The sequence below is a fragment of the Manis javanica genome, chromosome 17 (assembly GCF_040802235.1).
Source record: "Manis javanica isolate MJ-LG chromosome 17, MJ_LKY, whole genome shotgun sequence".
NCBI lineage: Eukaryota > Metazoa > Chordata > Mammalia > Pholidota > Manidae > Manis > Manis javanica.
Window position 1 is genome coordinate 3,394,377 of NC_133172.1, and position 20,976 is coordinate 3,415,352.

The following is a 20,976-nucleotide window of genomic DNA, read 5'->3' on the forward strand; positions in this document are numbered from 1 at the left end:
TTGGGAAAATAATTGAACAGAGGCATTCTGATTTTCTTTGATTGCTTTCTCATCAAGAAAGCCCATTAACAATCTGACTGTTGGGTGGCCCATTTGTCAAGGTGGGACACGTTTACTCAGCCTCAAAGGCAGAAATACCCATTTATGTTTTCTTACTGACCTACCTGCCTCAGGAGGCAGTGAGTGTCCAGCTCTGACCAGAGATTTTTGCATTTCAGATGTTACCGTGTGCCTGGCCAGTGCATTGTACCAATACCAATTTTCTGGTTTTGATAATGTACTATAGTTTTTTTTAACTGAGGTAAAATTGTTATATAACATTATATAACTTTCAGGTATACAACATTATAATTTGGTATTTGTATGCACTACCCAATCTAGTTTCTATCCATCACCATACATTTGAGCCCCTGCACCCATTTCACCCACCCACCCCAGCCCGCTTGCCCTCTGGTAACCGCCCGTCTGTTCTCTGTACTTATAATGACCTATAGTTATATTACCATCAGGGGAGGCCGGCTGGTGGCTATGTGGGAACCCTGCACTATATTTTCTGATGCTATAACTATTTCAAAATAAAAATTATTATTTTTTAAAGAACATGTCTTAGGCAGGACTTCAGATAAGACGGGATGGACCTCGGGGCCCGTGGAGCAGGAGCTGCACACAGCACATTTTTGGGGAAGATGTTGTCGTTGATGGCTTCTTGTTTCCTGAGTCGGTTGCGAGAAGGAAACTACACCACGTGGTGGGGAGCCGAAGTGTGCAGCACAACTTCCCCCCGCTTGGCCTGGGGACGGAGGGCAGGAGGGAGCTGCAGTCGCCCCAGGCCCCTGCTGCCTTGGAACCGTAAAGCTGGAGTCGGGGTCTGGGTCCAGGCAGAAGGGGAGCCATGATCACAGGAGTCCTGTCCCTGCTCTGCCTTGGTGAGTCTCCAGGGCTGGGACAGATGGGCTTGGGTGGGGGGACTTCCGAGGAGGAGTGGGGGTGACAGCGGGAAGTGCAGACACGGTGGCTTCTGTGTTTGGGATGTATGACACCTGCCAGTCGTGTGGTCTGTGGTCAACATGCCCTCGTCCTGGGGCCCGCCCATCAGAGACGCGTGGTGACACTGTCTTTTACTCAGCCCAGAAACGCAGAGTTCACTGGGACCTCCAAGCCCACCTGGTCCGCCGTGAATGTCCTGCTGGCATCTAGTGGGGGGTTACAGGTGCGGCGCCGTGGGTCTAGGTACAGATCAGGGCTTCAGGGAGGACCCCTGCCTGGGGACAGTGGCTACAGACAAAATTTCCCAATGGGCCTCATGCCGGCCTGATGTTAACCATCCTCATTGTGAACAGGATGTAATCAAACTGCAGCCTTGTCAAAAGGCAGGCCTAGATCCTAACCTTGGCTTGGTGGCTAAGAGCTCCAGCCTTTGAACCAGCAGCCCCACCCGACTAGACTGAGTGACAGTCTGAGTTCCTCCTCTGGGAGCGCAGGGACAGGGGCAGAGCTGGAGGTCAGGGGGACAGTCCTCTGCCCAGGTTCCTTCCTGCACCGTGGGCACACAGCTCCCCACACATTAGAGCTTCAGAGGCGCCTGTTGGTCACCACACCCCAAGCCTCCACTTCAGGGCTGAGTGAGCCAGGCCTTCCAGGGACAGACCTGGCCTCTGGTGTTTGATTCCCCCGGCTGCCGTGACGAAGGGCACAGACTGGGGCGCTTAAAGCCGTGGAGTCTGGACCCTCACAGCTCTGGAGGCTGGGCGTCCACAGTCAAGGTGCCGGCAGGGCTGGTTCCACTGGAGGCCGTGAGGGAGCATCTGCCCCAGGCCCCCCTCCACTCCTGGGGATGCCGGGCAACCTCGGTGCCCCTCAATCTGGACACATCACCCTCTCCCTCACACCCTCTGTGGCATCTTCTCTCTGGGTGTCCTGTCTCCATATCTCTTCTTCCTCTTCTCCAAAGGACATCACTCATGTCAGATTAGGGGCCCAGTCTCCCCCAGAATGACCTCCAGTTAACAGACTGTGACTGCAGAGGCCAAATAATGCTATTTCCAAAGAAGGCTGTATTCACAGGTGCTGGGGGTTAGCATGTGAACGTATCTCTTGGGGGGACACAAATCAACCCAGAAGACACCCTCCTCCCCTCCTGCCATACTCATGGTTCCAGGGGCGGGTGTTTGATGCCTGGTGAGCCAGTCCAGTTCTGTCGGGAAGCTTCTCAAACTGGCGTTGAGGCACAGGTGAACTCTATGCTCTGTGCGGGTGGCCTCCAAAGATGCAAGGCTGTACTGCCCTCGGCCCCAGGCCGTTGGTCACATCCCCATAGTATTTAGAGGGAGGTAGACAACCAGGCTCAGAGAAAAGGGCCTACCTAGCAGCAGGGAGTCCCGGGGCAGGCCGTCCTGGAGGCCCGATCTGCCCTTACACTGACCCAGGTCCTTGGCATCAATTAACCCAGCCAATCATTTGTGGCTTTGTCTTATTTCATGTGTACTTTTGATATTTGAGTCTTTACAGATCTTTAGTCAAGAGGGTAAAACTACCCAACTTACACAAAATATAAGAAATGCATGGAGGAAACATTCACATAAGATTAACCATTTAAAAAGGGTGCATTTTGTTCACTGCAGTGCCACCGTCACCTGTAAATAGTTTGAAAGCCTTTGCATGGCCCTAAGGAACCCTGTGCCCATTAAGCATCACTTCGCCTCGCTTCTTGCCCAGACCCTGGCAGCCGCCTATCTACCTCCCGTCTCTCTAGGTTTAGCTATTCTGGACTTTTCACATGAATGGAATCAGGCAATAGGTACCCTCCATGCCTGACTTCTCTCACTGGGCATGACGTTTTCGAGGTTCATCTGGGATGAAGCACACGCCATCCGTGCTACATTCCTGTCTGTGGCCAAGCCATTTTCTGCACAACCATTAAGCTTTCCAGGTGATGCATTCAAAGGATCTGTTAAGTAGTAGATATCCAGTAACCGGTAGTTCCAAATCTGTCACCAGTAATTAGGATTCTGCATCCAATTCCGGTGTGGAGCGCGGGGGCTGTTCCCACACCCGGCACACCTGACACTGCCTGGGTGCTCGGCGATTCAATTCCGAACCTACCTACCTGGAGACGGCATCAAGCCCCACGGGGGGTGGTCTCCGCCCTGCAAGACGCCCCTCACCCCCGCTTCAGACGCCAGCCACAGCCCAGGTTGTCCCTGTTTCTGAGCAACTGGCTGCAGGGGAAGGTTTCCAACCACCCCATCGTCAGGTTCAACTAATTTGCTAGAGCGGCCCGCAGAGCTCTGAGGGGCGTTTTACCCATAGATCCCTGGTTTGCCATAAAGGGGTGTAACTCAGGACAGCCGGACGGCGGCGGTGCAGAGCCCAGGGGCTGGCAGAGGGCGAGGGCCCTCACGCTCTCTGGGCCGCCCTGCCCGCATCTCCGCGTGCCCGCCAGCCTGGCAGCTCTCTGAGGCCCGTCCTTTCGGGTTTCTGGGGAGGCTTCACGACACAGGCATGACTGATTCACTCGCTGGCCATTGGCAACTGAGCCCACCTCCAGCCCCTCTCCGCTCCCCAGGTCAGGGGGTGGGACCGAAAAATCCCCGCCCGCCAATCACCTGGGGGTTTCCTTGGCGACCAGACCCCATCGTTTCCCACTTTCCAAAAGTCGCCTCGTTAACATAACAAAAGACACCTTTCCTGCTCTCCTCACCGGGGAATTCCCAGGGGCCTCTGGAGCTCTGTGCCAGCACTGGGGACAAAGAGGAAATATATATATGACTTATTATAAATCACAATGTCACAGTCCCTCTTACTGTCCTCTTTTCCAGGCAACTGTGGCTTGTAGTGTCCCCACTTTGTTCCGTCTCGTTTGAAAGAAATGGCATCTAACTAGACCGAAGCTGGGCAGCTCTCCGTTTGGCTTACGTAAAGGCCACACTAAGTGTTAGATGCACAATACGTGGCAGAGGCAGGCAAGGAGTGTAGCTGTGTGGTAAATGAGAGCTGTCTAGAGGCCCCACTAAACAGTCTAAGTGTGTAAATGATTGATGGCAGTCAAGAGTCTGCCAAATGATAGACACTCGGTAATTGGTCATTTTTTATTGTTAACTATTTCCTGAGAAATATGTTTACTGTGGTGGCCCATTCCTCCCTTCCACACATTAATACTCCAAAGAGCTACCCGCAGGCCCATCTTTGTTCTTTGCTTTTTCAAGTTATCCTGCACACCGACAGTCCTCTTCTCCCGGACCACGGCGTCTCCCTCACAGCAGGGTCTGTGCCTGAGTCCGCTGTGGTGCTTTCCCAAGAACGATCTACCATTCTGAGAATCTAAGGCACAGCACGGTGACCATAAGTAACAATTCTGTGTCATGCACTTGAAATCTGCTGAGAGAGTAGATCTTAAGCATTGTCACCACACAAACAAACAAACCAACAAAAAACTATGGGAGGTGGGGGATGTGTTAACTGGCTTGATTGTGGGAATCATCTTACAATGTGTATGTAGAACCAGGTTGTCCCACCGTCCCCTTTAAATATATTACAATTTCATTTGCCAAAAAAAAATTACAACTTTATTCGTCAAAAAAATGACACCCTCCCCCTACAATTTTTGTGACCTATTCCGCAGTAGAGCTTCATGATGCAAAGCGAACTAAGGGTAACTGTGTGCTTATTTTTTAAAAAAATGTGGCTCTCTATTAAAAGAAAGCTTGGCTGATAGCTGAGACGGTGTAAGTCTAAAAGCAGGATTTGGAGGGGCTGCAAGAAGACCCAGGACCCCTTCACCACAGTGAACCCAATTTCCTGCCTGATGTTGGGAGGAACGTTTTTCTCCACACACCCAGCTTCCCCTGGGTGGTCTATGAATTTAAAACAAAGTTTAATTGCACACTCACGGAAGCCCAATAATAACATTGAGGTCCAAAGAAATGACCAAGGCAGGCAGCTTTTATACATTTTAGACAGAGACAATAAACCTGAGGGGAACTAACAGGACAAAGAAAACTTAGGTTCAGGAGCTTCAAGCAGTAGGGATTTTAATCAGCATTTGGGCTGGGGTAGTGAATTATGGAAAGAGTGACAAGGATTAGCTCACACATCCTTCGGACCCTGAATCCCCCGGCCCTGGTGATAAGGATTCTCTCCACCTCCTGGTACTTTCATGTGAGAGATTTATTTTTGTGCTTTCTGCAGACAAAGCAGGGTCAGGGTGTCCTTCTTTCGTTGGCTGTTTCTTAAGTCACTTTAATTCAAAACAATCCATATGTCACTGTGACGTATCTCGGGGAGGCCAGCCCTGGGCCCCAATGCTATGAATCCCAGCCACTGTCACTCTTAATGTAGCCTGAGTCCGTCATCAAACTCCTACTTCCTTCCTTCTCAGGGAAGCTTGGGTCCATGTTGTGAGTTGATACGTGAAATAAAACAAGGGCCAGATGTCCCTCTTGTGTCTAGAGAAATTCTAGCTTTACCCGCCCATATTTCCATCCGTGGGGTGACATTCCCATCCCAGAATGAAATAAAAAGGACAGAGTGCAGACGGGGTAGGGAGGAGGGCATTCGTGGCCAGAGACATCTGGAGTTCCCTGTGCAGAAAATAACAGCCTTGTTGGGAAGAACCGACGCTCACCACTCGAGTGAGAAGGGAACCCCCAGACACACAGTGGGACAAAGTAAAAGGTAAAAAAAAAAAACAAAAAACATTAAAAATTTTAAACATAAACCAGGGGAGGTCCTTATGGAACAGGGCAGATCTTGAACCAATTAGGCAAGCGTTCTCTGCCCGACTGGCTCGCAAAGCCAGGCGTGTAATTCATCTCTCATCTCATCTCCAGGGCTCTGTCTCGGCTCCGAAGAAGAGACAAACAACGGTGAGTTTTCACGCACGTGAACTCTAGGTGTTCTGCGTCCCAAGGGTCAGGACCTTCCCCTGTAATCCCCTGAAGCCCGGCGGGGCGTTTGTGCCCATCACTCAGACCAACTCTGAATTCTTTCCAGAGCATCTTCCCAAACCCTCCCTGAGTGCCTCGCCCAGCACGGCGGCGGAGCCTGGCGGCAACGTGACTCTGAAGTGCCAGTCCCGCTTCCAGAACGTGACGTTCATGCTGGGGAAGTGGCAGGACTCTGGGTACAGGCAGGAGCAGAGCTCGGCGGGACCCCAGGCTGAATTCCTCCTCACTGGCCTGGCGCCCCCGGATTCCGGCTCCTACTTTTGTGCCTACAAGAGAAGGGGTTCCCAGGTGTGGTCGGAGAAGAGCGGCCCCCTGCAGCTGGTGGTCGCAGGTGAGAAGGGCATATGCCTTTTCCTGTGACGGGGCCTGGCCGGGGAAGGAGGAACCCAGGAAACCAAGGGGCAGATACGCTCCTTGAGTGTAGAAAACCAGGAAATGGGGACTGAGTATGGGAACAAGCTCCTATCACGTTCTGATAAGAATCCAGCGATCCAGTTATGTGGCTGTGGGAGAGGGTTTTCGAACATAGAGATTAATAGGAAATTTGAGGTATGGTGAAGCCAAAAGAGACAATGGTCATTGTAAAGGTAGTTTCTTCCAGCTCCCGAGAGGGTGGGGCGCCGTGCCGCACGGCACCGCACGACGAGGCGGGGGGCTCGGCCAAGCGGCAGAGGCAGGGGACCCCTGAGCGCAGACCCTCTACTGTGGTCTCTGTGGGAAGGAATAGGCTTAGGATTGGCTCTGGGCTGAATTGGCTGTCCCTGGTCATCTGGGACCTGGTCCTGGGGTGACTAGGGCCAGGGAATAGTGGCCCTGAGTGTGAGAACCCATAAAGGAGGTAGGTGGGGACGTGGGCTCTGGATTGGCCGGTCAGCATGTGAGCTCAAGGGAGAGTTGTTTCCTGTGTCTAGGAACTGGGCAACCCTGGGAGGGGCCTCCTCCAGGCTCGGCAAAGGCCCGAGGTGTCAAAGCATCAAATGCAGAAAATAAAAGACACAGTTAGTGCAGAAATACAGGTGGGAGTGTCCCCAGGTGCAGCGGAAAATGGGACGCCCTGTCCTTCCCTTCACCCCATCGCCTTGTCCTCTTCAGGAGCAGTCCTGAAACGTTCCCTCTCCGGCATTGCAGACCCTGAGACGACTCCAGGTCACAGTATGACCCTCAGATGTCTGGTTGCCTAGGACAGAACTGAATGTATCCTTATTGCTCAGCTGAAATCAGGGACCCCAGAACACCATTACAAGTTGAAAAAGTAAGAAAAAGACAAACCGAGCATCACAGCAGCATAAGACTTCCCTCATGTTTGTCCCCCAAACTGCAACAACAAAAATTTGACATCCATCCATGAACAAAAGTGCCTCTGTGGGGGCTGCGGGGTGCAGCACCAAACGCCCGGGGACCCAGGAGGAGGCCCACCCGCCTGTGCGTGGGGGAAAGCAGACAGGCCTCTGCGAGCCCTGCAGGGGCCTGGGAACTAGTTCCAGCCGCTCTCGGCCGCGGCTGGGGGAAACCTGAAGAACGTGGATGCCGGAAGTCCATGGACAAGCGAACCTTTGTCGAAGTCGCACACCAAGACTGAATCATGAAGAAATAGAAAACCTGAACCGACCCAGAATGGATAAGCAGATTGAGTCAGTCATCAAAAACCTCCCAGCAAGGAAATCCAGGACCAGAGCGTTTCACTGGTGAATTCCACTAACTATCATCTGGTGGGGGAGCCAGGAATACTCATTTACTCCATGGGGAAAGGGTAGTATTTTCAGTAAATGATGCTGGGAAAACTGGATAACCACATGCAGAAGAATGAAATTGGACCCCTGCCTTACACCACCCACAAAAATGAACTCAACATGGATGAAAGACTTAAACATAACACCCCAAACCATCAAATCTTAGAAGAAAACAGGAAAAGGAAAAGCTCCTTGACGCGGTCTTGGCAATGATTTTTCTGATGTGACACCTAAAGCACAGGACAAGAGTAAAAAATAAACATGTGGGACGACATCAAACTGAAAAGCTTCTGCCCAGCAGAAGAAGGCAACCTATAGAATGGGAAAAAAAATTTGCAAAATATTTACTTTTTCCTGAGAGAGGGAAAATTGGAAGGAATAGGATTGGAAGGGTGTAAACCAGTGGTGGTGTTCACAAATATTCTTGTCATTAAAAATATCAAACTCTAGGAGTATTAAGAAGAATAGTCTAATGCACTAGCCCTGGTTTGGGGACCCAGCGACCATGCAGAGAATGGGAAAGACACACTCTTCTCTGCTTCCCAAAGAGGTTGTAGAGTCTGTCAGTAGAACAGTTATGTCCCCATGCAACCACTGTGATGCCTTTCCCTGCACCCTGTTTTCTAGATTACCACGATGGCCACAGAGCTCTTTCCAGAAAAAAAGGTAAGATAATTAGAGAAGAAATGTTTTTCCAATTATACGCACCTCATGAGGCAAGGGACCCCGTTTGATTAAAAAGCACAAGAAAAATCATGATGCCCTTTCTCAGTGTTACTGGGGGACATGACCGCCTCTGGGGGAGAAATGACCTTCAAGCTGCTCCTGGGCTCTGAAAACAACCGGTGACTAAAATAACACAAGATGCACCATCTGCCATTTTACATGATGAAATGCTTGGCGGAGTTTTGTGCAGGATGGAGGTGAGTTTGTAGGCTGGTCTGGGTAGCAGGACCCGTGGCATCCAGGAACATTGGGAATATGTATGATCAAGAACTTCCTAAAACTTTAAATTTCTCAAAACTAGGTGACTGTCACATCCTTTTTCTCTGTTGTTACTTTTCCATTGAGGAATTGACTGTAATTATGGCCTCAGAGATGCTTGTAAAAGTGAGAGCTTTTGGCGTCTTTAGACGGAAACAGGAGCTCATCCAAATTTTAATGGCCGAACGTATAATGTAAATTGGCATTGAGATGCTTAATTACCCTTTCTTTCAGCAGCTCATAACCTCGTGTAATCCACTCCAAAGAGCCAAAATTATTCAAGGGTGTCATTAGAATCTATGCTGGTATAATCAGTTTTGTTTTTTTTTTAAGAAAGTTATCCTCCAAAATGTCCTGGCAAAATAAGGAATAGCCTATTAAAATGTGCCTATTTAGTATTAGCTGACTTGGGAAATGACTTCTACTTCAGCACTGTGAACATAATTCACACAGGGAGTGCTTTCTTGGGGAGATCTAAAATCTGATGGAGTCAAGGAGGGCGGAAGTATCAGATGGATCAGAAGTTCAGAAGTCTGGTGGTGTGTCTGAGGGACAAGGAAGAGAAGCTTTCATATTTTTAGCTCTTGTGTAATTTATTTCCTTTCTTTTTTATTGATATACAATTCACATTCTACAAATGCACCCTTTAAAAGTGCACTATTCAGTGCATTTGGTATATTCACAAGGTTGTGCAACCATCACCACTATATAATTCCAGAACATTCTCATTACCCCAAATGAAATCTTTTATCCTCTCGGCTGTGCCTCCCCATTCCTGTATCTCCCACCAGGCTCTGCCAACCTTTCATCTGCTCTTGACTCTATGTTTTCATTTCATGTACATGGATTCACACAATATGTTGTCTTTTGAGACTGGCTTCTGCTGAGCATGTTTTCAAGGTTCATCCACGCTGTAGCCTGCGTCAGCACTTCATTTTTCTTCATGGCTGAAAAATATTCCGTTGCATGGTCCAACCCATCAGCTGATGGACAGTTGGGTTGTGCCTTTTGACTATTGCAAGCATTGCTGTTCTGAGCACCGGTATACAAGTACGTACCTGCTTGAATCCCTGCTTTCCATTCTCCTGGATGCCTACCTAGCAGCAGGATTGCTGGGACATGGTAACTGCATGCTTATCTTTTTTTTCTGCCCAATGACTATGTTGCACTTTTTTTCATAAGGTCTCATTGATATACAATCTCGTGAAGGTCTCATGCTCATCTTTTTGAGGAACTCACCAATTGTTTTCCAATGTGTCTGTACCATTTTACTTTTTACTTTCCCACCAGTAATGTATGTGGGTTCCCATATCTCTACATCCTTGCCAGCACTTGTTAATTTCTAGTTTTATTATATATATATATATATATATATATATATATATATATATATATATATAGCCTTCCTATGTGTGTTCATAAGCCCTTAAGATGTGCTTTCTGAGCTCAAACTTCTGCCACCACAACTCTAAATAGGATAAAATATTTTTAAGCACAGATCCATTGTCCCAGTCTGTATGCCCATGCCCCCAGAGCTACCAGACAGGACCCTACACTGCAATGTCATGCAGAAACTGATGTTCAGTGTCATCATTGAACTTTGACACAGGGCTAGGCCTTTTTTCTGTTGGCTGTGACTTCGTTTATGTCCCGTGTCAGGCTGTATCCCCTTATTAAGTCTGATTCCTTCAGACCAACGTCACAGACCCTGTTAGTTTATTTTGGCAGTTTGTAAACAGTGATATGAAATTTGGCCAGGATATGTGGACATCTCAGGGTGAACCCAGGTTGTGGGGCCACCTGATGAGGATAATTTTGTAATAATTCACTTCTCATTTCTAGAGAACTGCTGTGTGAGAGAAGCTGTAGGCTGCACAAGAGGAGATTGAAGGATAAGGCAGGCTGGTGTTTCTCTGCTTGCCTCGGGCCCTGCCAGCCCTGCCGTGTTCTTCCGTCCTTGGAGAAGCACTGATAGGGTTGTTGCTTTGGAGGGTCCCTTGGATTCACTGCCAATCCAACATTTGGGAAGTAGATTCCCAAATAAGTGTTTGTGTGCAAGTGGCATTGTAGGGGACAGGGAAGGTCTGAGAAGAAAGGAGACTGAGCCACGGTGGGGTGGTCCTCGGCTGGTGTCTTTTGCTCCACTCTGCGAGGAAGGGCAGGAGACGGGGAAGGTCACAGATGCAGGGGACCAGGGAGCTTGGACAGTCGTGCTCCCTCAAATGGCAGTTATCGATAAAGGGGTGCTCCGGGATGCATAAATCCCAAGGCATTTCAGATCCCTCCTGGCCATCCCCTGCAAAGTGATGCAAGCGTTCCTGTTGGAAAGCAAAAGACACCCCACCTCGGGCGCATTTAGGGGATCGTGGGCGGTGTGGCATGCCATCACCTGTCGCAGAGGGAGATAGTGTGGGGGAAATACCAGTGAGAAAATAGTGGTTATCCTGCAATCTCATTATCCTGGACGGCAAGTCAGATTCTAGGCGGAGTGCTTGAAAGCCAGTATTTTCGTCATTACCCCGCCCTTTGAGTTAGGTGTTCTTGTCTTCCACCCCTTTTCCCCCCAGCTTTACTGAGGTGTGATTGACACTTAAAATGTTAAGATATTTAAAATGTACAACGTGGTCACTTTTCATACATACACACTGTGAGAGGACTGCCCACTGAGTCTATGAACACACCCCTTGCCTCAACTCACACATTTGCCTCTCCATCTTCTTGGGACGCTGAAGATCCACTCCCGTGGTGAATTTCAGTTGTGCAACACGCCATTATCATCTGCTGTGGCCATGTGATACCTTAGATCCCCAGGACTTAACTCCTCTTTTCCCTGGAAGTTTGTAGCCTTTGGCCGGCCTCTCCCCATTTCCTCCACCCCCAGCCATCCTAACCACCATTCTCCTCTGCAGCTGAGTTTGATTTTTTTTTTAATTCCACATCTTAGTGACATCTAATCAACTAGTATTTGTCTCAGCATGAGGTCCTCCAGGTTCATCCATATTGCCACATGGCAGAATTTCCTTCTCTTTATGGCTGAATAATATTCCATCACATATGTATATATACTACAGGGAAAGTGCCTCTTAACTGGGTGAGAGTTTAGACCTCAGGTCATCTGTGACTGAGCAGCGTTGCGTCTGTAGCATTACGGTCAGCTGGGCAAACGTGTGTCTCACCGGATGACGGGTTCAGACTCTCACTTCTCAGGATGAGAAAGAACAGGCATGAAGCTCCCAGCACACAGTGTGCCTCCCCACAAACGACCACTATGATTGCAACGGATGAAACACGCACCGGGGACCTTCCCGCGCGCAGGTACCCTGCCAGCCCTCTGTACCTGGCCCGACCCACTTCAGTTCCCTGTCCCCTAGTAAGTAGCCACAGGCCTTGTCTTCACTTTGAATGGGGGACACGGACTCGGGCAGATTTTACAGAAATTCCCCGAGACGATGGTGACTCCAGCTCTGACGTGGCAGCTCCCGCTTTGGAAGCCGGTGTGTCTGGCTCCTCCGAACTGCTCTGCGGAACGCGACCCGCGTGTCTCGGGAGCCGGACTGATTCTCTGGCCTGCTCTCCCCCCGCCAGCCACCAGAATCGTCTTCGTCACCACCGTGAGCTGCATATCCATCCTCCTCCTCTTCCTCTCGGTCTTCTTCATCTACAGACGCTCTCAGCACGGTGGGTTCGGGGGACCACTGGTCGAAAATGCTGGGGAAGGGGAGCGAAGTGGGGGTTTTCTCATGACATAAATCCCTCCCTGTATTTTTTTTATAGGCCCGTCGCATGAAGAGGTAGGTCTCCTTGGCATATCTCGCGCCCAGCTTGACGCCCACGCTGCCCTCCAGAGATGCCCATTGCTCATCCGTGTCCCCACGCCCAGCCTCACCCCGTCCCACCCACCCCAGACCGCACTGGACCTTCCCCTCCCCTCCCCAAGCCCCTGCTCCTCACCCCCTAACCTTCAGACCTCGGACTTTCTTGTCTTTCTCTCCCTCAGAACCAGCCATTCCAGATTTCCCAAGAAGGCTACGGGTAAGTGGGGAGGGAAGACACCCTAAAAAAATTGTGGGATAGGAAGACCAAGGTCTGACGCCTGCAATCAGAGAATGGCATGTTGTCCCTCTCAGAGGCAGATTCCAGGTGGGAAAGGACAGCTGTGGGGGTGGGGTCTCCCCTTAGGAATTTCCCCCGAGCTCACCCGCCACCTGCGCGTCCTGCCCACCTCCTGGTTTAGCCCGTGCCCTGGTTATGTGGACACCCAACTCACACAATTGCCAGGAGCCAGTCACCAGTGGACTAAAACACACGCTCTGAGCAAACTCCTAGAAACAGAGAGTAAAATGGTTGGTTACCAAGACAGTAGGGGTGGGGGGGCAGAGATCTGGGGAGATGCTGGTCTAAGGGTACAAACTTGAAACTAGCAGATAAATAAGTCTCAGAGACCTAAGGTGCTGCACCCTGGTTATAGTCAGCAGCCCTGTGTTACTCCCTTCAGGGCTGCCAAGAGATTAGATCTTAAATGTTCTCACTACAATAAAGAAATGATAGTCATATGATGGGAGGAGGTGTCAGCTAACACTAAGTTGATATGAATTTGTCAAATCAGCACATTGTACATCTTAAATGTACAGATTATGTCAATTACATCTCAAGTGGTCTTGGACCAATCAGGAAACGCCTGTGATGTGCGCCCTTGGGAATCAGGATCCCCATCGAAAAGGCTTGTGTGCATCCAGCAGTGTCATCAACATAAAGGGTTTGCTGGAGTTCCCGACAGATTTTCAATGTCAGATGGATAGCATAGAGGCATCAATCAACAAATTACATCAACCAATTGTTTTTCTATGTAAAATACTGCTTATTTGTGATTTGCCATTAATTAGCATTTCCTCTAAGAACACTATCAGATAACAGCGACACATTGTCCCACAGGACACAGGTTCATGGCTCATTCTCTACGGCAAAGCAAATAAAGAGAGGCATTCGCGAGAGGTGCGAATAGTTCACTGTCGTGTTTAAAAAGTGTTCACGCACAGTGTGTTCATTGGGGTAGAGATATTTTTTAAGTTTTGGGAAAGCATAGTTCACAGTTTCACATATCAAGCACCAATGAACAGATCTGGTCTATTTTAAATATTGGATCAATGACATTCACTAGCAAATTGTTGATAATAATAATGTTATAGCAATAATATAATACTATGATGGGGTACCTCCATTCAGTGAAATGCCGTTCAGCTATAAAAAAGGAAGCTACTACTGATACATGTGCCAAACAAATGTACTGCAACAACATTCCGCCAAGTGGAAAAAGCCAGATACAAAAGGCTGTATACAGAATAGTTCCACTTTTCATATAAAATCTCCAGAAAAGGCACATGGGCAGTTGCCTATGGCTGGGGCGGGGTGGGGGTGGGGTGGGTGAGGAGAGCCACGTGTGCGTGCGAACAGACACAAGGGAACTTTTTCAGGGCGGTGGATGTTCTAAAACTATTGTGGTGATGGCCGCCTCATTCCACAAATGTGCTAGAAGTCACAAAATGGTACCTTAAAATGGGAAGTTTATAAGATATAAATTGTATCTCAATAAAACTGTTTTAAAAAATGTAATATTACATCTCCAGGAGGTATTCCTATAGGATGTTAATTCTATTACATTTTTGCACTGATTTTTATTAGCATGACTTATAACCAATTGTTAGTACTGTTTTATTAATACTAGAGTCAAAACCCTCACCGTCCCCAAATTGCACAGCGCTATCCAATAGAACTCTCCACGACGATGAGATGTTATATAGCTGCACCGTCCGGTGCAACAGCCCCCGGCCATGAGTGGCTATTGCACATTTGAAATGTGTCTGGTGAGACTGAGGACCCAAATTTTGCATTAGATTTAGGTTTAATTCATTTACATTTAAGCAGCCACGTGTGGCTCACGGGTGCCATATCGCATAGCTAAGCTCTAAATGCCCATCTCGTCTTCCCTAAGACTGAAGGACTCCCAGGAAGTGACCCATGAGGAGCTAAACGCCATGGCACCCTCCGAGGCAGCTCCTGTCCCTGCCAAGGAGGCCCCGGATCTTGGGGACATGCAGTCCTGAAGGTGCAGTGGGAGAACATGGAGCTCCTGGAGGAAAGGCCTCCTCCGTGGAGAGGATGGATCGGTCACCTGGAAATCCACTCTCTCTGTGCCCTTGGCTGATAATCCATATCAGTCAGGTTACGGGTCTGCCTTTCTGCTTCCACACCTCTCAGGAATTACTGGATGGGTTTTCCCAAGACTTGAAGTGTGACGTGAGTACAGTTTGACTTAAAATATGGGCTAAAAATACGTACTCTATAGATACAGGCTGCTGATATTCATGAGACCCACTTAGGGAGCTCGGAAGGCACCACATAAGTAGGAAACGGTTACCCCGGCAGAGCCCGTGGGGTGGCACGCATCTCCTCGGCACGGGGCATTGCCAAAAGGAGTGCAACACAAAGGCCCTCAACTGTGAGCCCCCCGAGCGGCCCTGAGCAGCCTGCCCCGGGAGCTCCAGTGCTGGGTGGCCATCTGGTCTTAAGGCAAAACCACTTCCCCTCTGCTGTGAATGTCATTGTGTTCTTACTGTATCGTATTTCTGTTTGCATTTTTTCTTTTTATCTTCATTAAAATCAAAGGATGCAATGAAGTTAAACATACAGGATATATGTGGATTTTGTCACTTGGTGCCGGTAACTGAATTAATTTACGTCAATACATCCCTGTAAGGATGTTTCTGAGTGTGGGCTTTTCTGTGTGACAGTGGCACCCAATGACCACTTACTCATAAACACAAACATACAAGCTTTGCTTCCTGAGTTCTGTTACTTGATCAGGTTTGAAAGTCATTTTTTAATAAATGCATGAATAAAAGGGTAAAAATTTGGCAGGTATATATAAATATTCTTCATGCATAAACATAGCTGGATAACTTCTCCTTTTAAGTCTTTAATTATAAAATAATTTGATTGTAAAGAAAAACACCAAGTAATATACATGAAATATGCATACTGACCTTATTTTCTAGACATTAATGTTTTGCTGTTTTTATTTCTACCACTCTCAATCTATTTTCCTTTCTATCTTCCCCAGAGGTAAACATTATTCAAGATACAGTATATTATTCTGTAAAGGTAAACATTATCCAAGATACAGTATATGGATTTTTTTCATACTTTTACTACACAGGCATCTGTGGGTACTCAATATGTGGCAATATTTATGTGCTATTAATATATATGGAATCATATTGTTTACCATAATTCTGTGATCTTTTTATTGCCCTCAATGTTATGTTCTTGAATTCATCCAGGTGATTTTTGCAGGTCTAGCTCATTGTTTACTGTATAGATTTTATCTGTTAACCATAGCATGGAATATTACTCAGCCATGAAAAGGAATGAAGTGCTTATGTGCCATGACATGGATGAACTGTGAAAACATCGTGCTAAGTGAAGGAAGCCAGATGCAAAAAGCTGTATATTGTCAGGTTCCATTTATATGAAATGCCCAGAACAGACAAATCCTTGGTGATAGAACCAATTAAAGGTTGTCAGGGGGTAAGGGAGGGGAGAATGGGGAGTGGCTGCAAGTAGGTAGGGGGTCTCTTTTTGGTGGTGGAATTAGATAGGTGAGGGTAGACACCCTTGTGAATATACCAAAACCCATTGAACATGCACTTTGGAAGCATAGATTTTATTGTCTGTGAATTACAAAAACAAATATTTGTAAAAGAGCTTGGCTGTTTGCACAAACCATGGTTTCTCTTTCCAGTTTCCTGGCCTGCTAAATGTTTGGGTTATTCCCATTGCTGGGCTTTCAGCAAAATGCTGTAATAACCATCCCGTACCTGTCTCCCCATTCATGTAGACAATCTCTCTAGGCTGCACATTTAGAAGGAAAACCTGTCTTCTACAACGTTCACCTCTTTAATCTCACAGAGATAAGCCGATTGACAAGTAAGGTAGCTTTGCCTGTGTATCTGTCCACCAGGGAGGTGCAAGTTCCTAGCTCCCCATGTCCTTGCCAATGCATAAATACATTCAAACCTCATAATTTTTGCTGATTAAAATATGTGATCTCATAGCCCACTTTAAGCTACCTACATAAAGATAACTCATTGTTACTTTAATTTGCATTTTCCTGATTATGAGTGAGGTTCGTTGACCATTTGGAGTTTCTTGATCGAATTGTGGCTTCTCTCTGCGTTCACTTTTCTGTGGAATTGCCAGTCTTTTCCTTATCAGCTTGAAGGGTGTGTTTATATAGTAGACACACCTTTCCTCTGTAAGCCATATGTTGCGAATTCCTCCTGGGAGTCTGTGACTCATGTTTGCATTTCTTCTGTACCATAATAAATATGTTTAGCATTACCAACTCCAAGTCATTCATCTTTTAATTTACATGTTGTGGGATTTCTTTATGTCTTGAATAGCTTTATGTGAGAAATAGTCTCTCCCATATGTTCTTCTAAATTTAAATTTTTAAAATTTTGTCTTTCATATTGAATCCATCTGGCATTAATTTTTATCTGAAGTGAGGAAGAGATCTAATTTTTCCTTTGGGATAATCAATTGGCCCAGTATCCTTTATTGAAGGGTCCATTCTTTTTCATTGAAGTGGTGTCTTCAGTTTGATGTAATATGATTTTCTATTTCATCAACACCGCCTCCCATCATTAGCACAGTTCCGACTCTTGGATGGAAATGACAAAAGGGAAAACCTCACTTGGAAAGACTTGAGAACAACAGAGAAAGGAGGAAGGAGGGAGGGAAGGAGGGAGGGAAAGTCAGAGCCAGAGAGATCCTCAGACAAATGCATCCACATCCTTAAATGCCATTTAGACTTTTCTTCTCTCATATCTATTTCTACTTCTGTGGCATGATTATTATTCAGACCATACGTCCCTAGGACCCTGGGGATGACAGTGACAATCCTAGGCTTACAGGCTCACAGACTTTTAGCCATACTTACTGGATGCATTTAGGGAATGTTGTATTGGCCACCTTTGGAAGATGCTAGAAACCCAGTTCACAAAGTCTTAAACACAGAGGGAAGAAATCCAGCTTTTATCTTCCTTTCATTTATAACCTGTACCCCAGGCAATCAAATAACTGAAGAGGCAGTGTTTCCACTCATGCAATTACTATCGCTAATACATCAAGAAGAAAGCCTCTGGGAATGAACTTCGGCTAATGCATGCTGACTTTAGCTGGAATAACAGCAGAGGACATGATATAGTCTCTCTCCTTCCAGAAACTCTATCCACACGATAGACAGAATATCCAGAGAAAGTGCAGAAGGGACATCAGATGGCCAGAATCAAAGGGATGCATTTTTCTAAAGTCATACTGATAACAGAGATCTAAAACCCAGGCCTGCGAACTCCTAGACCAAAGGCCAAAAACTTCTCCTGAAAAAGACCCAAGGTAATATTTCCCACCTGTGTGGGCTGTAAGGTCTCTGTTGAGGGGACTCATCTCTGCCCTTGCAGTGTGAAGGCAGCCACAGCTGGTATGTGAACAAATAGGTGTGTCTGTGTTCTAATAAAACTTTATTTACAAACACAAGTGGTGGGCCATCATTTGCCAACCCCCATCCTAGACCAGTGCTTTTTGAAATCTGAATGAATCACCAGAATAAGAATTGAATTAAGCCAGTAAATACATGTTCTAGAGTGCCAGGGAAGATTTTTTTGTCCCTTTCTGACTTTTTGGATAAAAGTAGGAAACAAGCAGGATAGGATGGCTTTTGGGGTCCTTTCCATCCTGATGTCTCCAGGGCTGTTCATCCGACAAGCATGGGTGGTTTTGCCTGAGGGAGGGGCCCAGGCGGCATCTCTTTGCAAAGAGGCCCAGATGGTTCTGCAGCTTGTGTGGAACTCGTGCTTTGCCTTTACAGCCTGAGTCACATCACTGCAAACTACAGTCAAGGAAACCACTGGGCAGAGAAGGGGGAAGGGGGCCAAGGGCTGAGCAGCCTCCTGAATCTCAGGGTCCAGGCGTGTCCCTGATTCCCCGGTCTTCTGTGTATCTCACTGGGGCGTGTCTGTTTCTCTGCCGTCACTGTGTGTGTGTGTGTGTGTGTGTGTGTGTGTGTGTGTGTGTGTGTGTGTGTGCACACGCATGCATGCACATGAGCATGCATGGTGGCCTCTGGGGGTGAAGGCAGGAAGTAGAGGAGAGTGAGGGGTCAGGGAACCTGGGGGAAGAGCAAGAGAAGACGCCCTTGGGGCCTCCACGGAGGGTGAACATGGTACGAGCTCAGGGTCCGCTGCTGAATAGTTTGTCTCTCTCTCTCTCTGACTTGAAAAACAGACCTTTATTTCTCCCAGTTCTGGAGGCTGGAAGTTCGAGATCAAGGCTCCGCCAGTTCAGTTTGGTGAGGGCCCCCTTCCTGGCTGGCAGGCAGCCGCCTTCTCGCTGTATCTTCAGTTTTTGGGGCTTTTTTGTTGTTGTTACACGCAAAGGAAAACAATGTTGAGTGGTTGGAGTACTTGCGGCGGGTGCCGCAGCGGCACGGGGCCCGGCCAGCTTTTTCTTCACCTCCCTGGAGCCTCTCCCCGTCCTCGCGTCCCACGGCCGCGGTTGTGAACCCCCCTCCTCCGGTTGGTCCGGAAGGACGACTTGCTCAGTGTTTGGGGGCCCCCCAAGCCCCCCCAACCCGACCCCGGGCCCCTCCAGCTTCTCCCTGCAGGGCTCCCGCCTCCGGGTGGCGCTGTGGCAAGGCTGCAACACCCGGCCTGCTGGGTCAGCCTCCTCCCCTCCGCCGTCCGCTCGCCCTGTCGCCCCCCCAGGCTGTCCCCGAGCGTCTCCAGGGCCCTTAGCCACCATCTTGAGCTCCTGGGATGTTTCGGACCCGCGCCAGGTCGCATCCGCTTTACCGGGCACTTGCCTTGAAGCTGGAAGCAGCCGCCTTCCCAGCCACCCTCCTTCCTTGGGGAGAGGAGGGGGCCCAGGGCACCAAGAGCTCCTGTAAACGAGCACACGGAATCCAAGCAAAGCCGGCCCTCTAACGCCAGCACCCCTTTTTTAGTACCTCCAGGTGAACATGAGCCCAGGGTGGGGAGACCGGGTTTCCCGCACCTTCTCTCGAAGCTGTGCATGGACGGTCCCGTTTTGGAATCCCGCCTCGCTGGCACCGATCACCTTTGGGACTGAGCAGAGATGAGACTGCAGTGCTTCTGCTTGAACATTCTGTTATGTAGGTGTGCAAAATACGTGGGAGTGTCACACATGAGCAAGTTTTGAGGACGAATGGATGGCAGGAGTCCATTTTCATTAAAAGAAAAAAAATCTCACCAATCCATGAATAGATGCGTGCAAAATATGTAAGATGACGTTCACCTGGATGTTAACAAGGGCTGGAAACCTGGGTAATATCGATCGTTCTTTTAATTATGTGGATGTACCATTTCTTGCATGAAAATAGTAACTACATATAATAAAATGCACTGCATGTAATAGTTGATAATAGTGTGAAAGGCCCACATATTGATCGTTCCATGAAAGGTCACTTCATGTTGTGGCTCTTGTCATGTTGTGGACAAGAGGTGGGAACAGTAGAGTCTCTTCTGCATCCATTTTATTGCTGCCCAGACCACAGCTGACCCTTGAACAACCGTGAGGTTAGGGGCGCCAACCCCCCACCCCCGCCCGCAGTCAAAAATCCATGCATACTTTTTGATTCCCCCAAAACTTGACGGCTAATAGCCTATTGTTGACCCGAAGCCTTACCAATAAACGGCTGATTAACACTTTTTGTATGTTACATGTATTCTTACAATGAAGTAAGCCAGAGGGAAAAAAAATCTTTCAAATTGTCACAAATCTCCAAAAATGTTTCTAATATATTCGCTGGAAAGATCCACATGCAAATGGATCTGCACAGTTCCAACCCTTTTTGTTCAGGATCAACTGTATTTCATCTACTTGCTTCTCACATATTTATTGAGCACCTATGATGTGCCAGGCATTTTTCCCGGAAGGGTTAGTATTTAGAAAAAATAGCCAAGACCCCACATTCATGGAGCTTGCATTCTGCTTGGAAGGATGGGCAAAAACGAGGACACATATGTTTATAGATTGTGATGGGTAGAGGGTGGGTGTTCCCTGCAGGAAGGGAGTCAAGGGAGGCTACAAGGGAAATATGTTGAAGGTGAGAATTAGACCTTGAGGTCTCCAGCCATGGGAAACAGAAGGGGAATGACTGGTGGAACGCACAGCCAGTGCAAAGGTCCTGAGGCAAGGCAGCCCTGGGTATGTTCTTGTTCTAAAACCTGACATGAGGCCAG

The 20,976-nt window shown here is 48.1% G+C and overlaps 1 protein-coding gene across 3 annotated transcripts; it reads left to right on the top strand.

The window, feature by feature from the left end:
* Positions 1-774: 774 nt before the first annotated feature.
* Positions 775-17,054, top strand: VSTM1 (V-set and transmembrane domain containing 1). 3 transcript variants are annotated; one of them, XM_037025894.2, is made up of 8 exons: positions 775-926; positions 5,829-5,864; positions 5,992-6,276; positions 8,303-8,341; positions 12,245-12,337; positions 12,434-12,450; positions 12,657-12,691; positions 14,649-17,054. In XM_037025894.2, the coding sequence occupies exons 1-8, from the start codon at positions 893-895 to the stop codon at positions 14,758-14,760; spliced, it is 651 nt and encodes a 216-aa protein (XP_036881789.2). In that variant the 5' UTR covers positions 775-892; the 3' UTR covers positions 14,761-17,054. The 3 variants fall into 3 exon arrangements, with proteins under 3 accessions (XP_036881789.2, XP_036881790.2, XP_073081812.1); XM_037025895.2 differs by lacking the exon at positions 14,649-17,054 and adding an exon at positions 13,331-14,062; XM_073225711.1 differs by lacking the exon at positions 5,829-5,864.
* Positions 17,055-20,976: the final 3,922 nt, after the last annotated feature.